Source organism: Pollachius pollachius, assembly GCF_949987615.1.
Source record: "Pollachius pollachius genome assembly, chromosome: 2".
In the NCBI taxonomy this organism is placed as follows: Eukaryota; Metazoa; Chordata; class Actinopteri; order Gadiformes; family Gadidae; genus Pollachius; species Pollachius pollachius.
The window spans coordinates 51,692,611-51,706,506 of NC_136935.1; the positions used below are offsets into that span (position 1 = coordinate 51,692,611).

Sequence of the window (13,896 nt, forward strand, 5' to 3'; positions counted from 1 at the left end):
TGCATTAGCAAGACGACGGATATAAACGTGAAAAAAAAAAATGTCCGAATGTAAAGACGCGAAGTACTCACATCTGCACGTCTTGTCCTTCTTCTTCTTCTTCTTCATCTGACTTCGTTAATGTGACGTAAATGTGACGCGAAACGTCGAAAAAAGCCGAAGAAACCCGACCTGCCAAACCACAGGGTGCCGTTGTCACACCACAGACAGTGCCCGGCTCCGGGTCTGTGACATAGACCTATTAAAGAAAGGACACTGGATTAAAAAATGGCGCGCATTCATTCCTATGAAAACTGCCCAATGACGCAGGGCAACCAAACCAAACCATGGACCTGTTAAAGAAGGCAACTTCAAGGAGAGATTTGCTTCCGCATCATGGGAGCCAGCCACGCCCTAGTGCATGACGTAGCGGATGCAGATATATTCTCGTTGTGTAGCATTGTTAGCATTGTAGCATCATAGGCGAAAGGTCTGTCTTCACATCCCTTGGCGACCTTAAGTGATAAAAAGTCAACACAGTGCCTAAAAACCATCAACGTCATTCATGTTAAGTAAAAGGAAAAACGTCGGACACGAGCTCCGGGTCTGTGACTTCTGCCATGTTGTATTGCCTTGGAGAATGTATTGGACCAGGCATATTCAGTTTGACACCCACCGTCACCATGTCAAGCCCAATTTATCTTTGCACCTTGATATTTATTATAATTAATATTTGGGGAGCTGTATGTTATGTTGTAAGCATATTCTTATGCGTTTTTCTTTTCGTATAGTTTTGCAATATTTCACTGTGCATTTCTTCGGAAGGCGACAATGAAACACATTCAACTGACATGATTTTAGAAGAATCTTCAAATCAATAATCCAGAACCAGTACTTTACTTGACCTGGCTTTATTCATCCATTCCGTATCACAGATAACAATGACTGACATGCGGGTCTACTGCTCCGGCCATTTCTTTATAGGTCCATGGGCCATATACTGTACCCTGCTCTAACTCACCATACATAGAACAGTTGCGCCCTTTAGGGGCTACAGGCAGCTACTGTACACGTTTAGTTTAATAAGGAATACACCAAACTTAACTAATTTAAATGAAATATACTTGCATTATTATTAACATTTCGGGTACTTTTGGGGAAGAGTGTCTCTCACCCACAAGCCTTGAACGTTTGATGAAAATTAAAAATACACTTCTGTCCATAGCACAACTTGTATATTATTCACACACTAGAATCACGTGATACCTCCATTACGAATATTTCCTGCCTCAAAGTAAAGCTAAGACAAGATAATTACAATTAATTATTACAAGTTTATAACTGATTAGCATCTTCTTTCAACTCAATCCCTTGACGTGTTGGTGTTCAGACAAGGCTCGAACGCTGCACTTTGTGGGTTGGTAAGAGTATAACCAAGAACTTTACAGTCAGATGTTCTGATTTTGATTTGGAATTGGATATGGCAGCAGCACCCCCTAGCGGTTTCATGACATCAGCGCTCCCTAGCGGAGTGGAGGTTGCAGTACAGCAGCGCCCCCTGGTGGATAGGAGTGTTCATGACAGCAGTGCCCCTGGCGGATAGGCGGGTTCATGACAGCATCGCCCCTAGCGGATAGGAGGGTTCATGACAGCAGTGCTCCCTAGCGGAGTGGAGATAAGAGGGTTCATGACAGCAGTCCCCCTGGCGGATAGGAAGGTTCATGACAGCAGTGCGGAGTGGAGATGGGAGGGTTCATGGCTTCAAATTCAGCATTGAGGCGTTCTTGGAAAACATGACCAAATGACTTTATTGGGCAAAAAATAAAGAATTCTGATCCAAAAATCGGCAAAACACCAAATATAATGTTACATGCCATTGATGAAATAAAGTAACAGCACGACTTATTTATAAAGTTAACAGATTGCACAAATGTAAAACAATTTAAAGGGAACAATTTGTTTTGCGACAAGTGTAAACTCTCATTTGCAACTGCAACAAAACTTTGTTTCTTTACGACCCGCTTTGTTAATACCAAACAAGACATTTACAACGTAAATAAAGCACTTCCTATAGTAATACAAAAAGTTAATATTGATAAGTAGAAGATGTGGTTTTTCCATCATATAAAAGTCCTTCCTGGAAGGAAAATGTAAAGAACACACACAGAAGGCAGACATCTTTTTCCCCACCATTATTTTTCCATCTTTAGTCCAAAGATTCACACGCTTGAGCTTCACATCGTCTTTCTCTCTCCCGTCAACCTCCTTCCCCCCCAAAGAGAAGACGACCCCTCCTCCAATGGAACCACCTCTAAGTGACAGCCATGAACGAGAAGACTCCAGTGGCTCCATCTTGACCCCCCTGTTAAGGAGGTCAAAGGTCACAGCCCCGGCTCACCCTAGACGTGCGTGGACCCGTGGGGGGGGGCGTGGGCCAGGAACATGGCGTCGCTGTGGTTGGTGGAGAAGCTGGTGTGGTAGCTGGGGCTGCCCCAGCTGCTCCTGCTGCCCGCTCTGCCGTCCCGGCCCCCCCGGGCAAGGGGCTGGGGGCCCCCCGGGGGGGCCGGAGCCCCCCCGGGGCTCGGCCTCTGGGCCTGACACAGCTTCTGGATCAAGAACCGCTTGTCCCGCCCCTCCTGGTCGCCCCGAGACAGACGAAGGGTTAGCGCTCCACTAAGATCATCTGTACCGCGCTTTAAATAACCCGAAGCGCTTTACAATACCGGCTAACATTCACACATTCACACAACGGCGGAGTGAGCCACGCAGGGTGACAGCCAGCTCGCTGGGAGCAGTCAGGGTGAGGTGCCTTGCTCAGGGACGCCTCGACGCTCTAGGAGGAGCCGGGGATCGAACCAGCAACCTTCCGGTTACCAGCCAACCCGCTCTACTTCCTGAGCCACATGGCGCCACTATTCAATTAAATAGGTCAAACCGTGAAACATTTAAACAGAGACGATAGTTATTGTGCTACGTACCATGACCAGCTGCTCTCGGAGCTGGTTGATGACCCTCTTGTGAGCTCCGGCCAAGGCGATGACGTAGAACATGGCCACACTGAAAAGATGAATAGTTGACAATATAAAGCAATACACGGAAAACATCAGTAGACTAAGTGGACTGCATTCATACCGCATTTCTAACCAGGGGCCACTCAAAGCGCTTTACAATACTGCCCAACATTCACCCATTCATGCACACATTCACACACCGACGGCGGAGTCAGCCACGCAGGGCAACAGCCAGCTCGTCAGGAGCAATCAGGGTGTGGCGTCTCGCTCAGGGACACCTCGACACTCCGGGGATCGAACTAGCGACCTTCCGGTTACCAGCCGACTCGCTCTACCTCCTGAGCCACATGCCGCCCATTAATAACCAAAGACTTTATTAACGGCTCTAATCATTGGCTCAGGGCTCATGGGGGAGGAGCTGTGAAGGGGAACAGCCGCACCCACCACGTGATGACGAAGAGGGAGACGGCGACGGCCTCCGAGGCGAGGGCGAAGAGGAAGTTGCGCAGGGTCTCGTTGGGCAGCAGAGAGACAGTGCGGGGCAGAACCTCCCAGGACACGGTGTAGTTCACGAAGGGCCCGCAGGCCTGGGAGCAGTTGATCCTGGAGGGGAGTCAGTACATCTCAGCACAGGGTGAGGAGAAGTGCACCACAATGCACGCGTGAGAGGCCGTGGAATAGAGGGAGTGAGGACAAGGCGGGCAACGAAAAATGCACAGCATTCAATTCTGAGCGCTATCAGGGTGAAACATGCTGGCTGAGAAATTGATTTGACTTGAGAATCCTTTATATCATTGACATTTAGTAGAATCCAATTATTTCAGCCTCATACAATCCGAAATAATATACCCTGTATGGGCCAGCACATTTCCTTATATGTCTCCTATTCTTGATATATTTTGTGTTTGCATTTTCTAGATTCCTACTCCAAATAAAATCTTCAAGATGCTTTACCACAAAAGCTAAAATAGCTTTGTTTATCACTTTCACTTCCTTGAAAAATGCACAGCCAACTGTTGGTTTGAAAGGTAGCTTTAGACACAACAGGGTTTGGCGACCATTCATCATGAGGGACCAGAAGAGACGCTAAATAGTACTTAGCATTGTGCAGCATCTTATCTTAGCTATCTTTAGTACTTAGCATTGTGTAGCATCTTACCCTAGCTATCTCTGTTGGGTACGGGGAATGGGATAACCTAGTGATGGTTAGTGCTCGGCACTTGGTTCTATGCACATCCTTACTGTACCGACAGAGATATATTGTTGTTTCTCTTTCTTCTGACAGATGTACTTGTTGTGAGTCGCTCTGGATAAAAGCGTCTGCTGAACGCCCTGAAGGTAAACGTGAATGTAGGAGCCAACCCTAGGAGCCCGTCCAGAGCGAGAGGCTTTGAGACCACAGGACCGGGACACGGAGAGTATGACATCACTCACAGGCCGACGCCCACCATGACGGGCAGACAGGCCAGAGCCAGGCCAATCAGGAGGACCACCAGAAAGAAGAAGTTGGAGCTGGAAGCCCGGAACGGGCGGGTAGCCGGGCGGCAGTTGTTCACCAGCGACACCTAGTGGGTCGGAGGGAGCATTAGCCTCGTGACCAGGGGGGGGGTCTGGTCTTAGAGAGATCCTACCATACTCATTATATTAGCATTAGCTTCATTAGGGGGGGGGGGGGTGGTCTTAGAGAGATCCTACCATACTCATTATATTAGCATTAGCTTCATTAGGGGGGGGGGGGGGTGGTCTTAGAGAGATCCTACCATACTCATTATATTAGCATTAGCTTCATTAGGGGGGGGGGGGGGGGTGGTCTTAGAGAGATCCTACCATACTCATTTTATTAGCATTAGCTTCATGGGGGGGGGGGGGGGGTGGTCTTAGAGAGATCCTACCATACTCATTATATTAGCATTAGCTTCATTAGGGGGGGGTCTGGTCTTAGGGATATCCTACCCTACTCATTATATTAGCATAAATTATCAATAATATAAAACATGAAAGACTTTTTTGATGATTTGTTGCTATCGTGAGTTAACTGCAGTGCCTTAGTAACTACTAGCTGTGTCATGGGTTGCATCTATTTTACAGCTATTCAATTATTTCTAATGATCCATAAAGGAAGAGTAAATATGTCAAAGGGGTGGTATTATGCCATCAGGTGTGTGCGTGTGTGATTAGCCGTTAGAAGCCGTTTGAAAACATCTGCCATCACAAGTGGGCGTGTCCACCTAGATGTACGCTGGACAGATCAGTCTACCAGCCTACCCAGGGGACTGTTGCAGATCTAGCCAGCGTACATCTATGTGGACACGCCTACTTTTGAGGTCACTAAAGCACAGGGAAAGGCAGATTTTCAAAAGGCTTTTAACGGCCGCTCCCTCCGTTAGAAGCCCCAGCAGAGCCCTCCTACCTTCTTGATGTAGAAGATGAAGAAATACTTGATGGTGCAGATGGCGGGCAGCAGGGGGCAGTAGAAGGTGCCGATCCAGCAGATGGTCTGGCCGTAGACGATCTCCAGGACGTTCTGGGGGATGGCGAACTCTTGCTGACCCCACCACTTCACCAGGCCGCAGCTGCAGTAGTTCACCATCAGCCTGGGGGAGAGGAGGGCGGGGTTAGAGAGGAACGAGGGTCATGGGGGGTTTGGTTCTTAATTGCAATGTTACTCTTTTTACTCTTGTACTATTAATTTTATCTTTTTTTTGCATTGTCACACAAAAATCACATTGCCAGCTATGACTGCTTTGCCTGTTATGGTGTGCATTTGACTAATAAAATAACTTGAACTCGTTTACGTAGACACAAACTAAACATCGGAATGGATCTAGAAAGACTTGAAGAAAAAAAGGTTCAAAAAGGAATAACAAGTCCGAACCTTACGGTAAATGGACTGCATTTCTACAGCGCTTTTCTAACCGGTGGCCACTCAACTGGTCGCTTTACAACACTGCCTCACATTCACCCATTCACCCACACATTCACACACCGACGGCGGAGTCAGCCACGCAGGGCGACAGCCAGCTGGTCAGGAGCAGTCAGGGGGGGGCGTCTCGCTCAGGGACACCTCGACACTCCGCTAGGAGGAGCCGGGGATCGAACCAGCGACCTTCTGGTTACCAGCCGACCCGCTCTACCGCCTGAGCCGTACGCCGCCCTAATCCGTTACATATACAAGCATAATGCTCTGCTGTGTACCGAATGGAGTCCTTAATGGTTCACTGAGGATTATACGCCTGGTTGAACTTTAATGTCGAACATTAAGAGAACTTACCTGCGGGGAAACTCCACGAAGATGGTGGCGGCGGCGATGATGATGAAGTCGAACACGGTGAGTTTGTACATCTCCTGGCCCACTCGGGTCTCCCAGCACTGGGGGGGAGAGAGAGAGGAGACTCTCTGAATGGGCCGACAATGTGTTTGAGTCGTGACCCTAACTCTATATCTAGAAACTCTCTGATTTAGAGTTTTCAGTGGACAGTTGTGCAACATGTAACATGCAAAATTTCATTTAAAAACGTATATTTATTATGACCTACATGTGTATTAAGAATAGAAAAGGTGCAACTGTGTATTTGGAGGGTTTAAAACAAGCCACTTTGGACATGGATCAAGAGTGGATGCAAAACCAGCAGACCAGCTGCATCTCAGCCTCCCTCAACGTCACCACGACGTGAGTCTGCAGTCGACCAGAGAGACCCCATGAGCGGCTGAATATCAATGAGAGGCTTGTAGGAGGTAATACCATGTAAATGATGCATGAAATGATTACAGTGGCATTTATACACTTTAATATACTGTGAAGTACTGGTACTTTATTATCTATAGATTATATTGTTTATCCCGTCTGTTTAGTTTGCCCTGTTTGTCCAGTTGTTCTTTACTTTAGCGTCTACATTTGTTTTTCATTAGTACTTTGTATTTTTTGTGTTTTCCAGTGCTGCTGGGCTGTTGTAACAAAGGAATTTCCCCTCTGCGGTATTAATAAAGTTGATATCTTATCTTATCTTGACCCGGGTGGGGGGGCCTGGTTGGCCCTTCTACTCACCGAGTAGAGCCGGAAGTTGTAGCCGCACAAACACGGTAACTCCTTACACTGCGTGATCTGAGACCACAGGGAGAAGAGCAGCACTCCGATGCTGGTGAGACGCATGAACACACACCTGGAGAGGAGACGGACCACCAGACAGGAGACGTTTGAGAGGAGACCAGTGTTAGGAGTTCATAAATATATTGAGAGTGTGCCGGTGATTAAGGGCCGTACAAATAATTAGATTGTATTGAATTGAAAAGATGTGTCTTGCATGTCAACACTCAGTTCATCCATGGAGCTGCGCGGATGAGCCCCTCACGGCCTGGTGCGAGAGCTCGTACCTCATCAGGGTGAAGCGGATCTCAAAGGCAGGGGAGTAGTCCTCGAAGTTGATGATGAGGGAGAAAAGCAGCGGGGTGATGAAGTTGGCCAGGGTGATGACAATAGAGGGCAGGTACTCGTAGATGAGGTCCAGCATGAAGTTCACCTGCAGGACAAAACCAGCCAATCAGAGCAGCTGTCAATTAGACCCTCCCCCTTCAACAATACTTGAGTACATGCTTTGGATATTGGGTATTATATTCTTCAAGGTAATCAGGTAAATTATTCCTCATGAAATGTGTTTCTCTTCTTTCTTCTGAGAAGTGCTTATTGTAGGTCGCATTGGATAGAAGTGTCCGCTAAATACTGTAAATGTAAATGTTAATGTGTGTACGTGCAAATCTGTAACATCTTTCTGTTAAATGTTTTCATATTAGAATCTTTAAAATAATGTATTAGTATAAATATACGATATCATAGGAAACACGATACACCTGTTCCATGACCTAGATGTCTCTGGTGTTTCTTCTGGGTACCTTGGTCATCTGGGCCTTCTGGGAGAAGATGGTGGCCCGGTAGATGCTGTAGAAGCAGGCCGCCAGGACGGCGATGACGAAGACGTTGAGGATCAGCCGGATGGCGTAGATACGACACCTCTCCTGGCGGCTGCGGTCGGCGATCTTCTGCTTGATCCTCTCCTCCTCCAGATCCGTCTGGAAGACAAAGAATAAAATAAATAGTTAATTTAATACATCAACGTTCAATTCTGAGCCCTATCAGGGAGGAATATGTTGCTAAATGAGAAATGGATTTGATCTGAGAATCCTTTATAGCTAATTAATAAAACGTCTATAATTTGTTCATCCAATTATGCCAGCCTCATACCGTCAGAAACAATCTACACCGTTTTGTGAGCAACCACATTTCCATATATTCTCAGTATAGTATTTTTCCTATTTGCGTCTGTCTATATTTTGTGTTTCACTTTTCTAGTTTCCTACGGCAACTAAAAGCTTCAAGATGCTTTACCACAAAAGCTAAAAGTTCAAATAGCTTAAAGGGAGACAAACAAAGAAGGAACAGACCTGGAGCCAGTAGTGAACTGAGCTGGAGCCAGTAGTGAACTGACCTGGAGCCAGTAGTGGACTGACCTGGAGCCAGTAGTGAACTGACCTGGAGCCAGTAGTGGACTGACCTGGAGCCAGTAGTGAACTGACCTGGAGCCAGTAGTGAACTGATCTGGAGCCAGTAGTGAACTGACCTGGAGCCAGTAGTGAACTGACCTGGAGCTGGCAGACTGACCTTGAGCTCGTACAGCAGACTGACCTTGAGCTCGTACAGCAGACTGACCTTGAGCTCGTACAGCAGACTGACCTTGAGCTCGTACAGCAGGCTGACCTTGAGCTCGTACAGCAGACTGACCTTGAGCTCGTACAGCAGACTGACCTTGAGCTCATACAGCAGACTGACCTTGAGCTCGTACAGCAGGCTGACCTTGAGCTCGTACAGCAGGCTGACCTTGAGCTCGTACAGCAGACTGACCTTGAGCTCGTACAGCAGGCTGACCTTGAGCTCGTACAGCAGACTGACCTTGAGCTCGTACAGCAGGCTGACCTTGAGCTCGTACAGCAGACTGACCTTGAGCTCGTACAGCAGGCTGCTCCTCTTGAGTCGCGCTGCGTTCTCGTTGGTTATGCAGCAGTCCCAGCCGGCGAAAATCTTGTTGCAGAAGCTCTGGAAGCGATCCTCGTCCTGGATAAGGTTCCTCTTGAAGCCGGAGGCAGACCTGGAGGAGTAGAGTGACCGCGTCAGGGGCTGACACACCGATGATGAGTGCATTAAACACTTCTCTTATTCCCCTACCGTTGAACGATCCACACGAGGCTGAGACAGAGGTAAGCAACCGTCACCAGGAGGTAGGCCAGGGGCAGGTTGTAGGTGAACCCAGGGAACCTAATGGCGTGCACCTTGTAGTAGCCGTAGAACAGATAGGTCTGCTCCAAGAAGCCCTGCAGGTCACAGCAACACACAGTGGATTCATTCCCAAGACACCTCTGTTGACATTTACATTTAGGGCGATTATCAGACGCTTTTATCCAAAGCGTCTTACAATAAGTATATTTGTCAGAAGAAAGAGAAACAACAATATATCTCAGTACAGCCAGGGTGTTCATAGAACCATGTGCCGAGCACTAACCATCACTAGGTTAACCCATTCCCCGTATACAACAGAGATAGCTAGGATAAGATGCTACACAATTCTACACACAAAGTACTCTGTACAACATACAGTTAGTGCGTCCGAGGGGTGTGGGGGGGGGGGGGTAAGGGGGAGGCTATTCAGAGTCTAGGGGAACTCCCTGTCCTCTCCAGCCATCCCTTCATACCTACACGGTGGACGGTACACAATCAAAGCAGAAGACTGGGAGTGTTTACCCCGCCTGAGAGAAGGTCTGTGATGTGCTCGTGGAAGATGACCAGGCCTCGTCGTGCGCTGTTGGGATACACACTGCATGCACTGCCTGTCAGCCAGTCACAAGACAACACGACAGCCAATCAGTCATCTCCATGGAGTCCGTTGTCATTTACTCATAACTGAACAATAAGTTACCTCCTAGCAAGTCTGGCCCGTGGATGAGAAGCTAAGTTGCGGCAAATGTAAGGTCAGCGTAATTACATGCTCATTATTCTGCTAGGAAATTGTAAGAAAACATTTATGTTATGTTAAATAGTAAATGGACTGCATTTATACAGCTTTTCTAAGCAGTGGCCACTCAAAGCGCTTTACAATACTGCCTCACATTCACCCATTCATGCACACATTCACACACCGACGGCAGCAAGGCGACAGCCAGCTCGTCGTAAGCAAGTTAATAGCTGAACTTATTTATCAACCTTTAACCCAAATGAGTTAGCAAACCATTTGCTAATTTGTTATTGTCTCAGAGTCGAGTCTCAGCGGTAAAGAGAGAGTGTGCCTCTGACCGTCGGCCAGGTTGAAGGTGACGTTCCCGGCGGCGTGCGGGGCGATGATGATGGGCAGCATGACGAAGCTGAACATCAGCAGGAAGATGACCAAGTTGAGCAGAACCAGGAAGCGCAGGAAGGAGAAGTACGAGAGGATCCCCGTCCCGAACATTCCTGAGAGAGAGAGAGAGTGAGGGAGAGATTATTGAAGACGAGCAAAGCTTTCTACATTTACATTTGTATTGAGGGACTTTAGCAGACGCTTTTATCCAAAGCCTTGTGGGATTATACTTATGATGATTGGTCAGAGAACCATAGCTGTCCAATCGATAGCAGACACCCCAGCTCACAGCACCCTGTCTCACCCTCTATGAGGTGGGTGTCTCCCCTCCCAGTAGCCTGTCTCACCCTCTATGAGGTGGATGTCTGCCCTCCCAGTAGCCTGTCACACCCTCTATGAGATGGATGTCTGCCCTCCACAGCCCCCTGTCTCACCCTCTATGAGGTGGATGTCTCCCCTCCCAGTAGCCTGTCTTACCCTCTATGAGGTGGATGTCCCCCCTCCACAGCCCCCTGTCTCACCCTCTATGAGGTGGATGTCTCCCCTCCACAGCCCCCTGTCTCACCCTCTATGAGGTGGATGTCTCCCCTCCCAGTAGCCTGTCTCACCCTCTATGAGGTGGATGTCCCCCCTCCCAGTAGCCTGTCTCACCCTCTATGAGGTGGATGTCCCCCCTCCCAGTATCCTGTCTCACCCTCTATGAGGTGGATGTCTGCCCTCCCAGTAGCCTGTCTCACCCTCTATGAGGTGGATGTCCCCCCTCCACAGCCCCCTGTCTCACCCTCTATGAGGTGGATTTCCTCCCTCCCAGTAGCCTGTCTCACCCTCTATGAGGTGGATGTCCCCCCTCCCAGTAGCCTGTCTCACCCTCTATGAGGTGGATGTCTCCCCTCCCAGTAGCCTGTCTCACCCTCTATGAGGTGGATGTCTCCCCTCCCAGTAGCCTGTCTCACCCTCTATGAGGTGGATGTCTCCCCTCCCAGTAGCCTGTCTCACCCTCTATGAGGTGGATGTCTCCCCTCCCAGTAGCCTGTCTCACCCTCTATGAGGTGGATGTCTCCCCTCCCAGTAGCCTGTCTCACCCTCTATGAGGTGGATGTCTCCCCTCCCAGTAGCCTGTCTCACCCTCTATGAGGTGGATGTCTCCCCTCCCAGTAGCCTGTCTCACCCTCTATGAGGTGGATGTCTCCCCTCCACAGCACCAGGGCGCTCAGTCTCTCCTGGAGGTCCGCCCTCAGCCTCTTCAGTGACCGGTGCAGGCTCCGCCTCCGCTGCCTCCAGCTGCTCAGCTCCCGGTCCTGTTCCAGACGCTGATCTCTGCACACACACACACACGCGCACACGCACACACGCACACACACACACACACACACACACACACACACACACACGCACGCGCACACACACACACACACGGTGAGAATGGAAAAGTGTTCACCTTGTAAGTCGACCATCTGTTGACTTACTGCTAAACTAAGTGTACTTTAGTACATGTGCAGTGGGACAAATAGCGTGTATCTTATACCGTATTCCCATTCTGTGTTAAAACCAAGGGGTTCCATGCAGAATTTTAATTAAAAAGACTTGGAATCCAGTCACTCATTTCTATAACCCCTACTCATCACTGCTAGTTGAGCCGCATTTCAATTAGCTTAAGGTATCATGGTAGATGGTAAATGGACTGCATTTATACAGTATTCAGGGACACCTCGGCACTCCGCTAGGAGCCGGGGATCGAACCAGCGACCTTCAGGTGACCAGCCGACGCGCTCTGCCTCCTGAGCTGCACGCCGCCACAGATCAGATGTTGGCCTGGCCATAATCAATTTAAGGATGCAGTCTGAACGTCCAACGTTCTGAATAAAGCTTTCAGGGCTGATGGATCTCATCGGCTCAAACATGACGTCCGGGGGGGGGGGTTCCTACCTGTTTCTGCGCTTCTCCGACATGGACCTGACCATCTCCCGGACCGGTCTCTCCAGGGCCTTGGCCTTCTCCTCGTGGAGGGCCACCGTGGTGCCGCCCCACCTCCCGCTGCCCAAGGACCCCATGCGGTTCCTGGAGCTGTTCCGGCGCTTGGACCCCCCATTGGTGGGCTTGCGTCGGTACAGCAGGGACTGGTAACTGGGCAGCTGGTCCAGCAGGGGGTTACTGGGCCCGGTGCGATCGCTGTAGAACACTGAGCACGCAACGGAGAACACTCACAATCTGTTCACAGACATTATGTTTTATTTGTGTGAGTGGTAAAACGGACCGCGTCCATCCAGCGCTTCTCTAACCGGGGGCCGCTCAAAGCGCTTTACAATACCGCCTCACATTCACCCATTCACACACCGACGGCGGAGTCAGCCCCCCAGGGCGACAGCCAGCTGGTCAGGAGCAGTCGGGGGGGGGGCGCCTCGCTCAGGGACAACCCGACACTAGGAGGAGCCGGGGATCGAACTAGCGACCGGTTAGAAGCCAACCCGCTCTACCTCCTGAGCCACATGGCGCCTCGTAGCCCTTAACACCCCCCCCCCGACCCTAGCCCCCCAGAGGGCAAGAAAAAACTCGCTTAATTAGCAACGAAGAAACCTAGAGAAGGAACGCAGAGTGGGGGATCCCTCCTTCAGAGTGGGGGATCCCTCTTTCAGGGATGATCAGGAGTGCAATGGGTGGGATAATGGACACACACACACACACACAAAATATTTTCAATTTCAAACATGGAAATGAATTGTTTCACAACTCCTTGCTTGCTTCTACAAGACACATCATGGATAATCACACCCTTATGAAACGAGCATTCCCACCACCTGAGAAGACATGGCTGATTAGTCAGAGGACGAAGACACTCCCTGTTGTGGACATGCTGCCCCACTCAGATGATCAGATGTGAGATCCAGGTAATGCATTGAAAAACCGTGACGGTTTGAATTCTTCTATCAGCATCACGGTGTCGTCCCGTCTGGTTAATCATTGCCATCGTCTGTATGTACATAAACCTGCCTTTCATTTCCTCCACGAAGAGTTAGTTACACATGAACTCACTTGAGCAGAACGAGCAGCAACAGGTTCTCCTGAAGATACATCCTGCACCTCGTCATATCCATTACTAGTACTTTAACCCATTACTAGTACTTTAGTGCACTACATGGGTGGAATGATTGCGTACTTTACGCAGCATCCAAACATGGGTTCCGCACCAGACAGCAGAACGAGAACCGCTCCTAGCGTTCAACAATCTTACGGAACTGATACGGATAAGAAAAGGAACTGACACGGAACTGTGTCGAGTTTATAGTTTACCCGAGTCGTTGTCCATGGTCGACCCTACTCATGGAGAACCAGTAGGACTAACCAGTCGGGGGGCTTCGGTCTGCGGTCCGTCGGTCCTCAAAACAACGATACTCGTCTGCTCGTCCACTTCCTGCATCTCCTGAGTGGATGTTCCGCTTACGGCCGCTGGAGGGTGTGTGTGTGTGTGTGTGTGTGTGTGTGTGTGTGTGTGTGTGTGTGTGTGTGTGTGTGTGTGTGTGTGTGTGTGT

At 49.3% G+C, this 13,896-nt stretch overlaps 1 protein-coding gene across 1 annotated transcript; it reads right to left on the reverse strand.

Moving 5' to 3' along the window:
• Positions 1 to 1,769: 1,769 nt before the first annotated feature.
• On the reverse strand, positions 1,770 to 13,792 carry tmc7 (transmembrane channel like 7). Its single transcript, XM_079729510.1, has 16 exons — positions 13,658 to 13,792; positions 12,296 to 12,548; positions 11,538 to 11,686; positions 10,327 to 10,482; positions 9,778 to 9,863; positions 9,205 to 9,350; positions 8,980 to 9,127; positions 7,878 to 8,054; positions 7,362 to 7,507; positions 7,036 to 7,150; positions 6,262 to 6,359; positions 5,401 to 5,584; positions 4,425 to 4,555; positions 3,435 to 3,593; positions 2,958 to 3,036; positions 1,770 to 2,615 (listed from the first exon to the last, which is right to left on the reverse strand). The coding sequence occupies exons 1-16, from the start codon at positions 13,671 to 13,673 to the stop codon at positions 2,379 to 2,381; spliced, it is 2,280 nt and encodes a 759-aa protein (XP_079585636.1). The 5' UTR covers positions 13,674 to 13,792; the 3' UTR covers positions 1,770 to 2,378.
• Between the last annotated feature and the right edge of the window lie 104 nt (positions 13,793 to 13,896).